This window comes from Rattus norvegicus, chromosome 16 (assembly GCF_021556685.1).
Source record: "Rattus norvegicus strain SHRSP/BbbUtx chromosome 16, alternate assembly SHRSP_T2T, whole genome shotgun sequence".
Taxonomy (NCBI): Eukaryota; Metazoa; Chordata; class Mammalia; order Rodentia; family Muridae; genus Rattus; species Rattus norvegicus.
Window position 1 is genome coordinate 19,751,984 of NC_141549.1, and position 16,969 is coordinate 19,768,952.

Genomic DNA, 16,969 nt, shown 5'->3' on the forward strand with positions numbered 1-16,969 from the left:
CCAGGCCCTTCTTGAGTGACCACCTGGCTCCTCCAATTCCCAGGGGCCCTGTGTGGCACAGAGAAGTGGAAGCCAGCCTTATAAAATTGCAGACGCCGGTTTATTACCGAAGGCTAGCCAGGACTCTTCTACTAGCCCAGCCAGCGGATGCCCACAAGGGTCCCAACTCAGTCTTCCAAGAGCAAGGCAGGGCTGCCTCACGGTGGAGATGGGAGCAGTGTTCCCTCCTGGGGCAATGGCGGTTTTCCTGCTCAGTGGCAGCCAGGGTAGGCAGTGGATACCAGCACCGTCTTCTCAGGAGGGCACTCTCAGCTTCGGAGTCCCCAAAAAGAACTGTAGGACACGGTCAGCCAGGAGTGCCAGGCCGAAGTCCAGGGCCAGGACCTGGCCGATGACCAGCTTGAACTGTCAAGGAGGAAGCAGGTTGAGCTGGGCCTGTGGCTGAGTGGGGCCAGGCTGCGCCAGGGCCACTGCTCAGAGCCACTCACCTCTACAGGGATGTCCACGAGGCCAAACTGGCTGTTGAAGTCAGGGGAGGAGCCCAGGAGCAAGCCCATGATGGCCATCAGTGACACTGCCAGACTCCACACCAAGGGCTTGTTCTCAGGCAGGCTCTCCATGAAGGGTGGGCCCTGGAGTGAAAAGACACAGCTGCTTGGGGAGGGCTGAGCAGGGTTAGGTCAGGTGGGAATGGCAGGCATGCAGGGCCTCACCTTGTAGTTGATGGCAAAGGTAGCCATCTGCATGGCCATGGCCATGATGTACACAGTGCTGTTGACCAGGCTCGGCTCAAACTCCTTGTACAGGTCTACAAACTGTTCCTGCCTGCAGGGGAGCATGGGTGTCAGTACCCCTCTCCTGCTCAGGCACCCACCATAGTTTCCTGCTGCCTCCCCACTTACTTCTCAGGGCTGCGTGCCTGGGCCTCCCGGTACAGGTAGACCAGGCTCAGGAAGTGGACAGAGAACTGCAGCATCACCGTAAGGATGGTGTATAGGTTGAAGATGTTGGGCAGGGGCCGCTCTCGGGAAAGAGTCTTGAGAGGCTGTGGGGCAGGACTGAGTCAGCCAGCTTACTCACTCAACAGTGGGGTGATTCTCCTGCCACAGCATCTTGTTTGATCCTGACCCAGGGGCTGCCTATATCCAAAATAGTCTGTATTCCATGGGCGCAATGGAGGGCTCGTCAGGAAACAAATTTACTTTCAACTCCCAAAAGTGCAGCCAGAACCTTGGGCCTGGAGATGTGCCTGGTCTCTCCAGCCTGCTGCTTCCCACCTTATGATTAGGGTGGGATCTGAAATGTCCTCAGAAGACCCACGGAACGTGCTATGCTAGGGATTTAGAAAGGGACCTAGGGCTGTGACCTCATGCCCAGACATCTATGCGTGCAGCCTTGGGGATAATCCAGCCTTCCTCTTTAGAGGTCAGTAGCTCTAAATATGACCTGAAATCTCTGGACGCCTAAGCCAAGACACATCTTTCGTTCAAGTTGTTCTGTGAGCCTTTCCTCACCTTGATGGGAAGTTGACACATACACCCTCTGGCCCCTGGGACCTCTATTTCGACATCTCAGCAGCCAGTTCAGACTCCTGGTTGTGGTAGTGCCCGCCCTTTCCTCAGGAGGCCTCCCTGGCTGTCCCTGAGGCTTGCTTTCATTCATCACTTCCTTTGCCCCAGGGCTGTGACCTGCCCGCCCCTGCAGAGACGGTGGCATACCCTAAGCTATATCACTGGCCAGGTCTGACCCTGTCTGGATGTCCTCCTGTGCCACCTCAGAGACAGTCCCTATAACTTCGGGGATGACAATTCTAATCCACAAGAGTTCTTGAAATGCCCAATCGTCTGGGGCCCACCTTGGAGCGGGAAATAAAGAGGAAGCAGCCGGCCAGCAGCAGCCCCTGCAGGGTGGCCTGGAAGTCGCTGAACTTGACACCCTCCAGGTAGAGGACACTTTGGCTGTATGCCAAGATGAGGGCATTGAGGGCCAGGATCTTGAACATCTGCAGCGTTGTCACCAATGTGCAACGGCCCTGCTTGATCACGTGGCAGACTGTGGGAAAGCAGGAATGAGTGGGCAGGATAGGTATGGTTCTGGGCACAACAGGTAGGTTCTGGGGTGAGCATGGCTCCAGGCAGGGGCGGGGCTAGGAGCTTGGGACTCACTGCACTGGATGGAGGAAAGCTTGGAGGTGAAGGGTGCTGCAATGCTGGCATCCCCCAGCTTCACAATAGGGGTGCTCTCATCCTCCAGGTCCCGTAGCACCTGGCTCAGGCGGTCCTGGGGGTGGGAAGCAGGGGTCAGTCCTGGCTAGCAAGGGTTTTGGGTATTTCCGACCTGAACACTCACCCTGTGGGAGGCTGGTGGCTCCTCAGGAGAGAGGAGTGCCGACTTCTGTTTGGTTGACCTGGAGACTCTGGGGCCACTGTTACTCAGGACAGGGCTGTCCCTTGGCCGTCGTCGCCGTTCTACAACCCTCTCAGGGGCATTGGCCAGAAGCGCGACACCTGAGAACACATTGGAAGGAGTGATGGAAGGGCCAGGGTCAGTACCAGTGTTCAGTTGCAGACCTAGACCCCAGGCTGCCCGCCTGCCACCTCCCACCAGCTCCAACATACACATTTTGCCTGACTACCCTATGGGGTCCTCAGAGACCGGTCACCTTGTTTTGCTGGTGAATGGCTTGACAGATTGAAGCATTTACCACACATGCCTGGCATTCATGTAAAAAGAACCAATTCCATAAAGCTACCCTCTGACCTTTACAGCTATGTGGTGGCAGGCACAAGCCTTTACCAGCACTGTACCTACATCAAACAATACTAATAAACAAGTTTTAACACACTGATGTAGCCCAGTGGCACTGTCTGCCTATCCATGCTCAAGTCCCAAAGGTCAACCCCAGACTCAAAACTTTATCCTCGGGCTGGAGAGATGGCTCAGAGGTTAAGAGCACCGACTGCTCTTCCAGAGGTCCTGAGTTCAAATCCCAGCAACCACACGGTGGCTCACAACCATCTGTAATGGGATCTGATGCCCTCTTCTGGTGTGTCTGAAGTGTACTCACTCTACAGTGTACTCACATACGTAAAATAAAAAAAAAAAAAAAAAATCTTAAAAAAAAAAAAAAACCGGGGTTGGGGATTTGGCTCAGTGGTAGAGCGCTTGACTAGGAAGCGCAAGGTCCTGGGTTCGGTCCCCAGCCCCGGAAAAAAAAGAAAAAAAAAAAAAAAAAAAAAAAACCAAGATGACACCTGTTATCCTAACCCTCTGGAGTCTGAGGCAAGAGGATCTTGAGTTCCAGCCACACGGCACAGAGATCCAGGCTCAAACAAGCACAGAAATCTCATCAGAACCTTAGAGAGTCAGTGGCAGCACACACCTTTAATCACAGCCCTTGGGGTGGGGGGCGCGAGGGGAATCTCATCAGACCCTAGAATGAGCAACTGGAAACTGCTGGACTACACGAAGCTAACAGAGAAGAGTCTATGATGGTGAGAGCCCAGCAGACTGCAGGTAGATGGAAGAAGCAAAAAGACCAAAGCTTAGCTTTTGGAGTACAGGACTATCAACACTCTTCCTGACAGTGACCTGTGGAGACCATACCTGGTTGTGGGAGCCACATAAAAATGTCCCCAATTACCTCTGTGCTCCTATCCTCTGCTCCTTATGCCTATACCTTTCTCTGATCCTGTAGCCTCTCAAGATTTCTTTTCCAAAGACAGGGGGGGTTCCGTGTAACAAGGCTAGCCTTGAACTTACTGCACAGGCAAGAATGAACTTGAATCCCTGATTCTCTTGAGCTCTGGAACGACACACCTCTGCCTGAATGAGAACCACTGCCCAGGGGCGTCATTAATTAAAATCACTGTTTTTTCAGTGTTTGAGATGAAATCCAGGACTTTGTACATATAAGGAAGACATCTACTGCTAAACCATATCCCCGGCCTCTCATTGGAGGGTTATAGGAAGGACCACACAAAGCCACACCACCAGCTCCTATCAAATGCGCCAGTCTCTGAGCAACAGGGCCAGGTGAGATGTCCCTACGTTAGTGATGAAGGAGACAAAGCTCCCAGCTATTGGAGCTCACCCACATCAGCGTGCTTTAGTGCGCCCACATCATTGGTGCCATCTCCACACATAAGGGTCACATAACCCAGTTCCTTCAGGCTGGTGATGACGAATTCCTGTATGGCAGACATAACATAGATGGGGCTGCAGCCATCCCCAAGGCCCCCAGTGCCCAAGCCCAGGGTCTTGCACATACCTTCTGCTTGGGGGCCACACGGGCAAACACTTGCACATGAGGGATGAGGTGGAGCAGCTGCTGGGGATCCACAGCCTGCAGGTGAGCCAAGCCATCACCTGTGAGGCACAGCGCGTGCTCCAGGGCCAGGGCCTTGGGGGAGCCCAGGGTCAGAGGCAGTACGATGCTGTTATCAATGGAGCGCCACTCACATGGCTGGCCTGTGGGTCACATCTATGGTTAGGGTTGTGACTCCTGGGCCAACACCATAGCCTCACGCAGAGTCTGGCCCTGCTTTGGGCATTTCACAGGGAACACACACAAGATCCTCAGATACAGGTGAGGAACTTGAGCCTGGCTCAACTAGCTGCATGCAAACACGGAAGGCCTGGTCTCAGACGTCAAGCCAACCTTCTCCTGACACTGGTCCCTCATCTAACAGATCTCTCCACTACCAGACTGAACTCCAGCACTCTTGGAACCAGACTCCTCCCATGTTAGGCCTCATGGGATCCACTTTTATGCATGAAGCTCAGATCCAGGACCAGGCTGGGAAGCAGCTCATTGGTGTACCCTGCACTGACTTTCCACCCTAGACTACTGACTCAGATGGGAGGGAGGTTTGTTTAATCAACCTGCTGGACCTGCCCATAAACAACAGTTCCGACCCTCACTTCAGGGTCACCTACTCACAATCCGCAGGTCCAAGAACATGGTACATGAGGCTAGAATGGAGGGAGACCTGAGGCCAACAGTTCAGAGGTAACCAAGTTCTCTGAGAGGCAGTGGAAGGTTCTAGAAGTCTTTTTAGCTGCATGTACCTACCACCCTGTGTGCATTCTACCACCCTGTATTGGGGTACCCACTGCTCCTCACATAGGTCCTGCTCTAAGAGACATCAAAAGACCTGAGCGAGAAGTGGATTCATTTACCTATGCAGGAAGGGTTCTAAGGCTGGTCTTAGAAGATATGTATGCAAAAACTGCCCTGGAAGCCACTGTATAGCCCAGGCTGGTCTGGAACTAATAGCAATCTTCCTGCTGGGCTAATAAGAGGGCATTCTCACATCTAGCTAAGTAGACTTCCTTTTGAATCCCCAGCCTCCTTACTTAAAGCAAGATGCCAACAGCAAGGTTAATAGTTTAGCTCTTCTTCTGTAGTGTGCATGGAAGCTGCCCATGGTGTAGGGTGGGGCAGACAGATATGCTAACATGCCATGCCTTTTACCCAGGATCTTTCACCCTCAGCATTAGGCAACTGGTGCCCTCATCAGGTGTTGGGAACCTGGCAGTCCCCGGACAATGGCACAGAAGTGACCTGACCAGCACAAGTTAGGCAAGGAGGCATGAGGCCTGTTATAAACAAACATAGCAGACTCAGGAACCAGGTCTGCCCTCATAGCATCACACCATACTGCCCATTTTCTGAGGCCTCCTTAAAGTAGGGCTGACATCACACACCGGTTTGGGACTAGAGCCCCAGCTACTTGGCCTTACCTTTCTCCGAGGGAGGATGCAAGATGAGCGTATGGGCCTTGTCAATGAAATGCAGTTCCTGAGCTACATGGCATGCAGTGAGTGGGTTGTCTCCTGTGATCATGACAACCTAGGGCACAAGGCACAGGGCTTAGCAGAGAACATCTGTTGGGAAGAACTCTTACCTTGGCCTCACAGCTCCTCCTAATAAAGTATGAGGGAAAAGGCCACCTCTATGGGAACCGACAGCCTACCAACCCAGGGAGTGCTATACAAATGGCAGGGCTGTGCTAGCCATGGGGCTGGGCTGGCACCTAGGGCTGCTTACACACCAAGCACATGCTGAGCCACAGTTCAGTCCCAAGGCACTGCTTCTTAAAATAGTTTACTTTTTGATATGTACACCTTTGAATATGAAGGCAGAAAAGACATCTGGTCCCTCATGTCCGAGGTTATAGGTATTTTTTGGGTGCTGGGATCTAAACTCTAGACCTCATGACTGAGTGGCAAAGTCTCTTAACTTGCTTTTACTTAAAACAAGTTAAAAATTAGCTGTTGGCTGTCAGTGCCGAGTCTGCTACCTGTTTGTATGAAGAACATTCTAGTGATAGAAAAGGGAGGGAGGTTGTGACCTATGGGGATTCAGTGGGGACCAGCTGTGTGTCTGCCTCTCTCTGGGACTGCTCTCGAGGACAGGTACAAGCTTCTACCTCCTCCTCACAGAGTCTGAGGAGCTGACAGGTGATGTGTGTTGTAGGGGTGCCATACTAAACTAAAGAGCATTCTCTACCTAACTCTGAAAGTACCAGCTATACCCACTCCCAGCTTAAAGCTGTGGCTTCCTCACTACTGAGACCCAGAGGGCGGCACGGTCCTCCCTCTGTGGCACCTCCCTGCCCCTACCTCTCGGTTTGCTCATACCCGGTGGGATGCATTCTGGATCTCTCGGATCACAGCCTTTGAGTCAGCTTTGAGCGGACAGGAGACCACGATGAAGCCCACAAACTTGAGGCTGCATTCCAGTGCCTCCCGCTTGACCTCCCGGGCCTGTTGACAGATGTGGGGTACCTTTACCATCTGTCCTTCCAGCCAGCCTCTTCACATCTCCCAGAGTGGAGCACAGTGAAGCGAGCAGGGTAAGGTGCGCCAGCAACTAGAGCCTCTGTGTGTGTGTGTGTGTGTGTGTGTGTGTGTGTGCGCGCGCGCGCGTGCTGGTGCTGGGAGAGGAGAGGAGAGATGTCCTCTAGAGTCGGGAGGGGAGAGGCAAGGCAGGTGTACAGTGGGCGCAGCTTCTGATGATGGTCCAAGTGTACCTACTGCACATCGGGACTGTGGACAGGGGCTGTGCAAGACCACCACCTTGGGGGCAACCAAAAGGAACCAAGGAAAGGAGGTGACGGAGATCACAGAGGTAGAGTGAAGATGGGGCTCAGGGAGGACAGGTTCAGGGCACGGACAGGCTTGGGACAAACAGGGTTCTCTAGAACAGCAGCAAGGGAAGCACAACGCAGGAGGAAGAGGCTGAGTCCTGGTTCCAATGGCCTCAATTCTACTCTAGAGGGATATTTGGCTGTAAGGGTGAGCAGACTGGACCAGACTGAAGCAGGTGAAAGGGCAGTGGGGATAGACGGAGATTAGCAGTGGACAGGTATGGGTCCTCTAAGGCCTCTGACCACCAGAAGAATGGTGGGGTCTGGAACGCCTCCGGCCTTCCCTGAGGAGATGCCCAGGACATCCCAGAGCAGAGGAAGAAGGTGCTGTGAAGGTTGAGTGTGGCAGGCCGTTGTTACCTGCTGATGCGTGAGATGCCCTAGCTCCTTGTAGCCCAGAGCCAGGACACGGGCTCCTTCCCGAGAGATCTCAGTGTGGATGTGGTGGTAGTCAGGTGGGCACTGGGAAAACTGCAGGGAAGAGAGGGGGATGTCACTGCTTGACCCCTGCCTGCCCTTTAACCCCGGGGTTGGGGCTGGCTCACCATAGAGTGCAGGGTTTCGGGGGCCCCCTTCACAGCCGCGATGTAGCAGAGGTCAGTGGAGCCGAGCTTCTCGTAGGAGGCGAGCACAGACATTCGCTTTAGGGCACTGGCAAAATGAAAGCGCTGGTGAATTTTCAGCCCCTGAGTTTTAATACTTCGGGGGAATACTTTCTCATCTGGAAACAAATAAGTACGAGTCCTGAGGGGCTTCGCTCCAGAGATGGAGCCAAGCACCCCCACCCCAGCTTTCCCACCCCAGCATCCCCAGAATCCTGCTGGTCACAGGCAGGGAAGGCTGGACACCAACAGACCCAAGAAGATACCAATGTGAAGCTAGCCTGGGCACTAGCCTGGAGGAACGTCACCATCATGGGCCTGCCCACCCAGGACAAGAGGCCATCCGTGCCAGACCTTGGATGCTAGTCCCTCACCTTTGGTTAGTGTCCAGTCTACAGCTGTCAGCATGGCCTTTTCCAGAGGGTCACCCACTAGGGTGCCATCATCCAGCTGCATGAGGGAGTGGCAGGAAGCCAGGGCCCGGTGTGTTTCTATGGGAATGCTGGACACTGGGGTCACCTCTTTCCCATCTCTGCAGAGACAAGGACAGTTGGTCACAAGGTGGATAGAGATGGTGCGGAACTGCACCTCTCTCAGGGCACCTGGGAGCCTTCAGTGAATACTTCCAGAGCAGGACAAACTGCTAGCACCCAGTGTGATATTCACTAAGGATATCTTGGTGAGAGGAGTGGTCCTTGTAAGACTACTGGCCTCAAGGATGGCTCCTGAGGTCCCAACAGATAAGGTAACAGGCCTCTGGCTGGCTGTTCTGGGACTGAACCCATTTCCCAGCCTACCTCTGATGTCACTCATGCTGACCACACAGGACCCACTGTAACTGGACCTCAGAGGCAGGGCCTCAATGAGGCTCACCCCACGCTTGGGTCTGTTTGCTGGGGGTTAGACACAGTTCCTTTATGCTCACCTCAGCCCTGCCACGCCTCGCACCACCAGGCTGTCACTAGTCAAGGTACCCGTCTTGTCAAAGCAACATACTTCGACCTTGCCAGCGAAGGGGATCCGGAAAGGCTCTGTGCAGTACATGTCTGGGGGTGGAGGGTGACCTGGGGTCAGGGGCTCCCTCCAGGCTCCTGTCTGTTCTATGCAATGCCCCACCAATCACTCAGCACTCACAGAGCTTGGCCAGGGCGATGAGGGAGGTGTTCACAGCCAGGGACAGCTCAATGGGCAGTTCAGGGGGTACGACCGAGGTGAGGATGAGGGTGCACTCCAGAAAAAGCTTGTAACGGTTCCGGCTGGGGTCCTTGGTCCCTGTGGAAACAGGGCCTGGCAGCCTGGGGCAGGCCTGAGGCTGCAGAAGAGGAGCTTTCAGGGTGCTTACCTTCAATCCACACATACGCGGCTGCAGCAATGGCGAACACCAGGAGGAAGAGGATGAAGATGAAGGTCTCCAGGTTGTTTGCAGTGACCCTCTTTACCCCAAAGAGAATTGTACGTAGTAGCTTGCCCTGCAAGGATAGGCAGGACACAGTCTTCCCTGAGAGGCCTGTGGAAAATAGTGGCCTTTGCTCCCTAAAAGCACAGAGGCTGTCTTTCCTTTCTAGGAAACAGCAATGCCTGCTTCAGTCCATGAAGTAGGTAGACAAGGAATTAGGCTTCCACCAAGAGCCACAGAGGAGGGCAGGGAAGTGCAAAGGAAGAAGCCAGGCTTCCACTACCCCTTAAGGCAGAGCACCTCACTTAACACCCATCTCCTGGGAATGCTAACAGTCAGACTACCTTGGGCATATCCACTGCTATCTCAGCCCAGGGAAAGCAGGCCTGCATTAGCCTTAGGGTAAGAATTCTGGGAGGAACCCTCATACACTCTGGGCCCTCAGACATGGAATCAAACACCATACCTGGGATGTGTTGAATCCAGTCCTTAGGACAAAGGCCACACATCCGTTGTCAACCGCTGAGGAAACAAACGGAGAAGCATTTGCTGTTAGCACCCCTGCCCCCCTCCTTCATACTACAGCAGGTACAGGATACCCAAGACACCCTTGAGGCACCTACGCTTCAGGCCCGAAGTGGCCTTCTGTGGGGGGATGTGCTGTACCACCTTGGTGCCCCCAAAGATGACATGCAGCCGAGCGTCGGCCTGCAGGTCTAGAACACGGTCTGGGCTCAAGTCTTCAATGGGCTCCTGAGAAAGGAAACATCAGATGGGATGAGAGCCTCACTTTAGCTTCCCCCAAAGACTTCGGACTCCCATGAGTGGTCCTACCTAGGCCAGCAGGTACCTCCTCCCCACAGGACTTTTGGGCTCAATGCCTTGTGACCTGCATTAGGCCTCCTCAATGATACAGACAGAGAATCTTCCTGGATTCTCGATGCCCATCCCCATAGAATATCCTGGTCTCTTTTCATCTGGCTCCTGACACCTACAGCAATGACTCCAGCCCACCTGCCTCTGCCACTCATGTGTGGCAGGGACTGCCTGGTCACTGGCCTCTCCTGTTCTATGTCGTTCTTCATGAACGGGGGAGTGAACTATGGGTCCCAGCCATCACCTTCATTTGTGGCACAGATTCCCCAGTGAGCATGGCCTCATCCACAATGCAGCGGCCCCGCAGCAGCAGTACATCACACGGCACCAGGTTCTCCTGGGGGGAGCGGCCTGCGAGGTGCAGGCAGGCGAGTCAGCCACTGGCTAAGGTAAGGACTTCTGCCTGGGGGTGGTGGGGTTTGGGGGAATCCTGCCTCACCGATGGACACGATGTCCCCAGGAACAATGTCATCGCTGGCGATGGGCCTCCACTTTCGGCTTCGGTAGACCTGGGAATATGAGCAGGGGAAGTCTGTCAGCATAGCAAATGCATGGTGTCCACTCAGGGGTGGGCAGGGCTCCCACCCAGCTGTCCCCTCAGTCGCACCTGAATCATGTGGGGTTTGTTGCCCATCTTTCGGATCTCTGACATGTTCCTCATCTGCTGCTGCACTAGGGAAGCCTCAAAAGCCACCAGCATGGACAGAGTGAAGACACTGTAGTACCAGTACTCGTCCAGGCACCAGAGCCCGACGCAGAACACCTGTGAGCCAGCAGCTGTCAGGGCTTGCCTCCCTGTCCCGTGACCAGGAACCCTAACAAGTACCCATGATCCCCAAGGACAGGGGAGGTCTGGCCAGGGTTGGAAGTGGCAGCCAGGCTCACTGTGGCTGTGACAGTCCTAGAGGAGCTGGTGCTGAACAGAGCCACTGTGTTAGTTACCTGAAACACGAAGAAAGGGGCTGTGGCTCTCTCCTTGAAAAGCTCAGAGAAGTCAGGCACCGCCATCTCGGCCCTGCAAAAACCATAACCAAATTCCTGGGTGAGGCTGAAAGTGTGGGCCCTGCCCTGTCACCTCCAACAGGACACTCACAGTGAAGATACAACACACCTACAGTGGGGGCTGCACTCGACTTTGTCCTCCTCTCTAGGTCACTGGCCAGGTGCAGACACCCTGCTGAACCCTGTGACAGGCTGTTTACAATCCTACCCACCCCGGGGGCAAGATGAGAAGAGCCGGATGGGGTGTCTGGGAGAAGGGACTCTGGTGACAGAGCCCATTCCCCACTGGATTTGGATGTTCTTTCTCAAGTAGCTCAGGCTATCCTCAAACTCCTTACAGGGCTGAGGGGGAGCTCTGAACTCTTGATATCTCTGCCTCCCTCTTCAAGTGCTACTATGGCCATGTGGTGGTAGGGATGGAACTCAGGACCTTGTCATTGTTAGGAGAACTCTAACCCTCAACCCCAGAACTGGGAATATTTTTCCCTCGTCTTTCCAGAAACAGGTTCGTACTATGTATCTTTAGTTGGCCTGGAATTCAGAGATTCAAGTACTGGGATTAAAGATGTACACTGCAATGCATAGCCCTCATTAAAAAAATATATTCTTAGGGGTGGGAATAAAGAAAAAAATATTCTTTCTGCATGTAAGAGGAGGGTGACACTGTATGTGTGGCAGTCAGAGAAAAACCAGCAGAAGCTGGCTCTCTCCTTACACCGTGTGGGTCCTGGGATCAAACTCAGATTGTGAGACCTGATAACAGGGGCCTGCACCCACTGAGCATCTTGCTGGCCTTGGGAATTTGCTATATCTATTCTGAATAAGCCCTAAGGTTCAAGTAGCCTGTCCCTAGGGTGTCTCCTGCAGCAGCTTAGTCTGAGTCAGGCTTCCTCTGTTCTACTCTCAAAATTCAAGGACATTCACAGGCTTCCCCAAAAATGGTGGGATCTGAGAAGAAACCACAGCGTACCCTATACTTAAAAATAACAAAAAAGCCCAGTGACAGCATAAAATCTGTCCCTGGCCATTTCTGTGGTCATTAACAGGGTTGCAGAGACGAACTCGGTACTGGATGTGGTTACATTTAGTTACTGAGAAGCAACTGAGTCATGAATGAACCCCAGGGGCAGCCAGTGGTGTGACTCAGAGGCAGGGCTCCTGTCTGGCATGTGCCAGGCACCAGGTTCCATGTAGAGTCCCAGAGAGACAACAACCTGCTAAGATCTCCACAAGTTCCCGATTAAGCTCTATCAAGGGGAAACACCATGAGGGCCATGATGCCAAACAATGGTGTTTGGCGCCCAGCTTTGGGCTGTCCTCCTTCCTGCAGCCGCATATCGGCACCTTTGTCTCAGTAAAAGGTTAACGAAGAAAGTCTGTGAGGAGCATCTGTTGTCCTATGCAATATCAAAGAGGCACCAACGTGTTTTGGTTTATTTCCTCTCGCAGTGTTGAGGGTAGAATCATTCTAGTCCATTAGGCAAGCACTCAGCCACTGAGCCGTACTCCAGTGTGTCAGCTGAACAGAAATTCCAAATTAAAATCTAATCCTATGCTGGGTGGTGATAGTACATGCTTTTAATCCCAACAGTTAGGAGGCAGAGGCAGAGGCAGAGGTATGTGGATCTCTGTGAGTTCGAGACCAACCTGGTCTACGAGTTAGTTCCTGAACAGCAAGGGATACATAGAGAAACCCTGTCTCAAGGTAAGGGGAAGGGAGGGAGAAAAATAAAATCTAATTCCATGATTGTGGTCCCCCAGAAGTCAAAAAGAGATGACTTATTTGGTAAAATGTTTGCCTTAAAAGCATGCAGATCTATGTTCAAGTACCAGAATCCATGTAAAAAGCCAGGCATAGTGGCGTGGACCTAACATCCCAGCACTGGGAAGGTAGGGACTAGAGCATTGCTGGTGTGGCTACCCAGCAAGACTGTTTAGTGAGCTCCAGTTCAGACCCTGTCTTAGGAAACAAGGTGGATGGCTCCTGGGTATGACACACCTGAAGTTGACCTCAGCCGCCACACATACATACATATACATGCTTAACCCCTTCCCCCCCAATCAAGAGAATTATGAAAGCCAGGAAGCAGAAGAATGTCACTAAACACAGGACAACCCTCCCAACCAAGGCACATCACAAAGCAGAGGGTTCTAGTTCCTGGCCACTGAGGGCCCTGTTGGCAAACAAGTTTGGAGGAAACCAGAGCAGAGCAGGTTTGTCAAATGGGGCCACAGTCACTTAGAATTCTGGGTTAAAGGCGAGCTTTCAGCCCTACTGCTGGGCCCCGTGACCAGGAGCACAGTGGGCAGCAGCGGGCCACAGGGAAGACAGGGACTCACTTGTTGCTCCCAAACTTCTTCTCTGCGGCTCGGATGTCGGAGTCTTCCTGGAAACCTCTGTTGCTTTGATAGTAAGAGAAGGCGTTCCCCACTGGGAAGGCCACCGGGAGGAACTGCTTTTTCTCCAGGGCATCATAGGAATATTTGATCTTCTGGAACTCAAATGACAGCACCTCCAGCCCATCTTCTCCCTGGAGTGGAAGGAAGTGTGTTTGTGGCAGAAAGCCCCTGACCTGGGGAATACTGGCGTTTAGGACTACCACAGGAATGCCTGTCCCAGCTTCCCTGCAGGATATAGATCCCTTCCTACCTTGTCACGGTGCAGGGCCACCAGTTCAGTGGAGCCATTGTTGGGGGTTGGCACCACCTTCACGAAGGTTACTTTGTTGGGATCATGCTCCTGCCAAAAAACCAAAGATTGTTACCGAGTCCTTCTTAATCCAAAAGTACATGTCCTTCATAGGGTCAGAGGAGGGTAGGCATGTCCCTAGGCTCTAGTGCTAGCTTGGCCACGCCCTACTTGATCACTATTTTGTATTATAAGGTTGAAGTCACCGGGCAAACTCACCACCCAGGCTTCTGGACCTGAGCTCAAGTAACATGGAGCATCTGGTTGGCTCTCCATTCACACGACTCACATCTTGCCACCGCCCACCCACCTGCGCCAAACGGCTCTCTCTGGCTTGTTCACTGCTCCCCAGTACACTGGACACCCAGCTTGCCTGTGTCTGAGTTCAGTCTTGGTGTCTGACCATGACCCATCTACAGCCTGTGGACACGTGACGCCAAAGACAGCTAAGGATGTGATGCAAAACCATAAGCATATTTTTTTCTTGGTAACTTAGTTGTGAGGTTCCTCAGAAGTAATTATGCTCTGACTACACTGTGTTGTGATATCGGGGTGTGTGTGTGTGTGTGTGTGTGTGTGTGTGTGTGATGCTTTCTTCCTCTACAACATTTTCTTTTGCACAAAGCACATACACTGAGACAGCTAGCTTCCCTCCCCAGGTGGCTCCATCTAAAGTTCCCTGGGACTCCTCTGATTGGTAATCTGCCTTCTGCAGTAACAAATGAGTCCACCTTCTTCCCAAACGGTTTTATCCAGGCTACTTTCATGACATAAACGTTCCAGCCATGCTGTTTTTGCTTGGCCTTGCAATGACTGGAGGTGGAGGTAGGACACACAGTGGTGACCCTGAAACTAACACACAAGGATAAACTAACACAGGGGGAGACAAGTAAAGATGCCATGGAGGGTGCTGGCCCTGCACTTTACAAGTTCCCTTAGTTTTCCTCAGTGACCCTGGAGGGAAGTGTTTCAGCTTTCACTTTACAGTAAGGTGAAACTGAAACCCTAGAGGGAAGCAAAGCCTGATCAGTCTCCTCACTCAAGGCTGCTTAGCTCCTCCCACTCCTCCTTCCTAGAAGAGGAGAGGAAGTTCCCAGCTATAGATGCTAGGGATCCAATGCCCTCCTGCACAGCACACCCACGCAACCTGGTTGCCATGTTCAGAAATTTGGGCCCCTCTGCTGGATAAATATTAATGAAACAGGGTGTCTTCTCTTGGACACACACATACACACACACACACAAACACACACACAGCCAAAGAGGGTGTATATGAGGGCATTCAGGTGTTTCCTGCAATCATTGACACTGCCTCCCTTTTCTGAAGACCAACCCAAAGCAGATATCAGTGCCCCAGGCTTCAAATTTGGTGGGATCTGTAGTGTGGTCACTGGGTGTTACCTGCCAACCTAGAACACCTAATAGTCGGTGCCTCCTGTAGAGACACTGTATTTAGAATTCTGAACTTAGACTACACCGCCTTGCTGCATATCCTGACAAGCCCTCATTTAACCACATTTATCTTACAGATAACTTGAGACTCTAAGCTAGTAAGTCACAAGTAGCTCCTGGCCATCTTCAGCACCAGGGTGAACTATTCACTCTTGGGTCTAGCACGGGACAGAGGCTGAACATTGGGCGGTAGGACTTGGCTTCATGCATTTGGGAAATTACCCCACAGGTCTAGCCTAACACTTCACACACACACACACACACACACACACACAGAAGCCAGAAAGGCTTTTAACCTGGAGACAGAGATAGGCGGTTCTCTGTGAGTCCTAGACGCCCCAAGGCTGTATAGTATGATCCTGTCTTGTAGAAAAAAAGAAAAAGAAAACCAAGACAGGACCGTTCCAAGAGCAATACACCATATGGGAGCTAAGATGACAAGTCACACAAACAGTAACATATGGGTCTTGCTCTAAGTCTGTTCCTGTTTCTCGTGAGTCAAAAAGACCATGCCACAATAGCCTGGCGAGTCACAGCGGGGTCAGAGCCATAGGGCAGGGGGTGCTGCTGGAGGCAGCTGGAAGGCTGCAGACCAGACTGGAGACACGCAAGCCCGCTGCAGCCTGGAACCCCTGCTAGGCCCCATTGTGCCTGGGTCCCAGTCGGGGTCGGGCGCGCGCACTTACCGGGGTGCAGGTGAGCGCGCAGTGCGCGTGCACAGACCAATGCCCCGACAGGATTGTGAGTGCGTGCGCGAGGCAGATGGTAGCGAGGGCCAGCAGTGCGGCCTCCGGTATCTGGGTCCAGCTGTTGCCCCATCCCCAGCAACCGCTGGCGGCGGCGCCCAGCCAGGCTGGGTACAGCAACCCGGCAAACGGCAGCACGGTGAGGCGCCGCAGAAGCGCCAGCCGCCGGTATGGCCATACAGCGGCCACCAGTTCGTCGCCGCTCGCTATGAGCGCTGGCCCGGCAGCGAGGCCCGGCCGCCCAGGCTGAGGAGACCCGCTGCCCCGGGCCCCGCCAGGCCGGGCTCCGCAAGGTACCGCGTTGCCCACCACCGCCATCTTTCCCAGCGCTGCGCTGGCTTCCGGCAGAGGCACCGCCTTCTTCCGGTATATTACTTCCGGTGAGGCTTGATCTCCATGAGTGGCCTCAGGAATAGGAAACGTCTAGGTAAAGCGTTAGATGGGATAGAAAGTGTCTGCTCAGGGCGCCGCCATGTCAGGCTGTGGCTGGAAGGAGATTAAGAGCGCTGCCATGACAAAGAAGGTATCAAAGGTCCAAATCAGCTTGCTAAATTCGGCCACGGCGGACTAAGACCGGAAAAGATTCGGCAGGCAGGGCGGGCTTGACATCATCGAAAGAACCTGAAACGGAAGAGCCCTGCGCTTCTCACCAACTACTTAGGCATCTGTCAGTCACTAGGAACAGGCCTCTATAGGTGAAGGAGAAAAGCTTACCCAAAGATTCAAGCTTTAGGAGGTGGGACCTTTTGAGGGCGGGGTTTGGTAGTAGGCGGAGCCTTTGCAAGGTATCGGAAAGGTACCTTTTCTGTACAAGCCATACTGGTAATAAGTACACAAAATAGTCACATTAACATAAATGGAAAATTAGATATTTATATGAAATGTATTACGATATTTTACCCAACTATTCTGTACAAGCACTGTTATTTGAACACAAGAGAGTTTTTGAAGATTGAAAAAAAATTCTTTGTAAGCATGTATTTACCTATAGCTGTGTGTGTGTGACCTGTGTGCAATTCCTACAGGGACCCTAAGAATGCGTCTGAATCCTC

At 52.9% G+C, this 16,969-nt stretch overlaps 1 protein-coding gene across 5 annotated transcripts; it reads right to left on the minus strand.

Annotated features, from left to right (window-relative positions):
* Window positions 1-81: 81 nt before the first annotated feature.
* Window positions 82-16,245, minus strand: Atp13a1 (ATPase 13A1). 5 transcript variants are annotated; one of them, XR_015639360.1, is made up of 26 exons: window positions 15,858-16,245; window positions 13,681-13,770; window positions 13,371-13,561; window positions 10,971-11,043; window positions 10,636-10,791; window positions 10,468-10,537; window positions 10,273-10,379; window positions 9,776-9,905; window positions 9,619-9,674; window positions 9,099-9,225; window positions 8,891-9,028; window positions 8,682-8,802; window positions 8,131-8,288; window positions 7,700-7,805; window positions 7,515-7,625; window positions 6,646-6,771; window positions 5,746-5,854; window positions 4,271-4,470; window positions 4,094-4,190; window positions 2,350-2,507; window positions 2,166-2,280; window positions 1,856-2,052; window positions 903-1,045; window positions 714-825; window positions 489-632; window positions 82-405 (listed from the first exon to the last, which is right to left on the minus strand). XR_015639360.1 is itself a non-coding variant. In NM_001106079.2 (26 exon segments), coding segments are annotated over 26 exon segments (3,594 nt in total). In that variant the 5' UTR covers window positions 16,236-16,240; the 3' UTR covers window positions 82-294.
* Window positions 16,246-16,969: the final 724 nt, after the last annotated feature.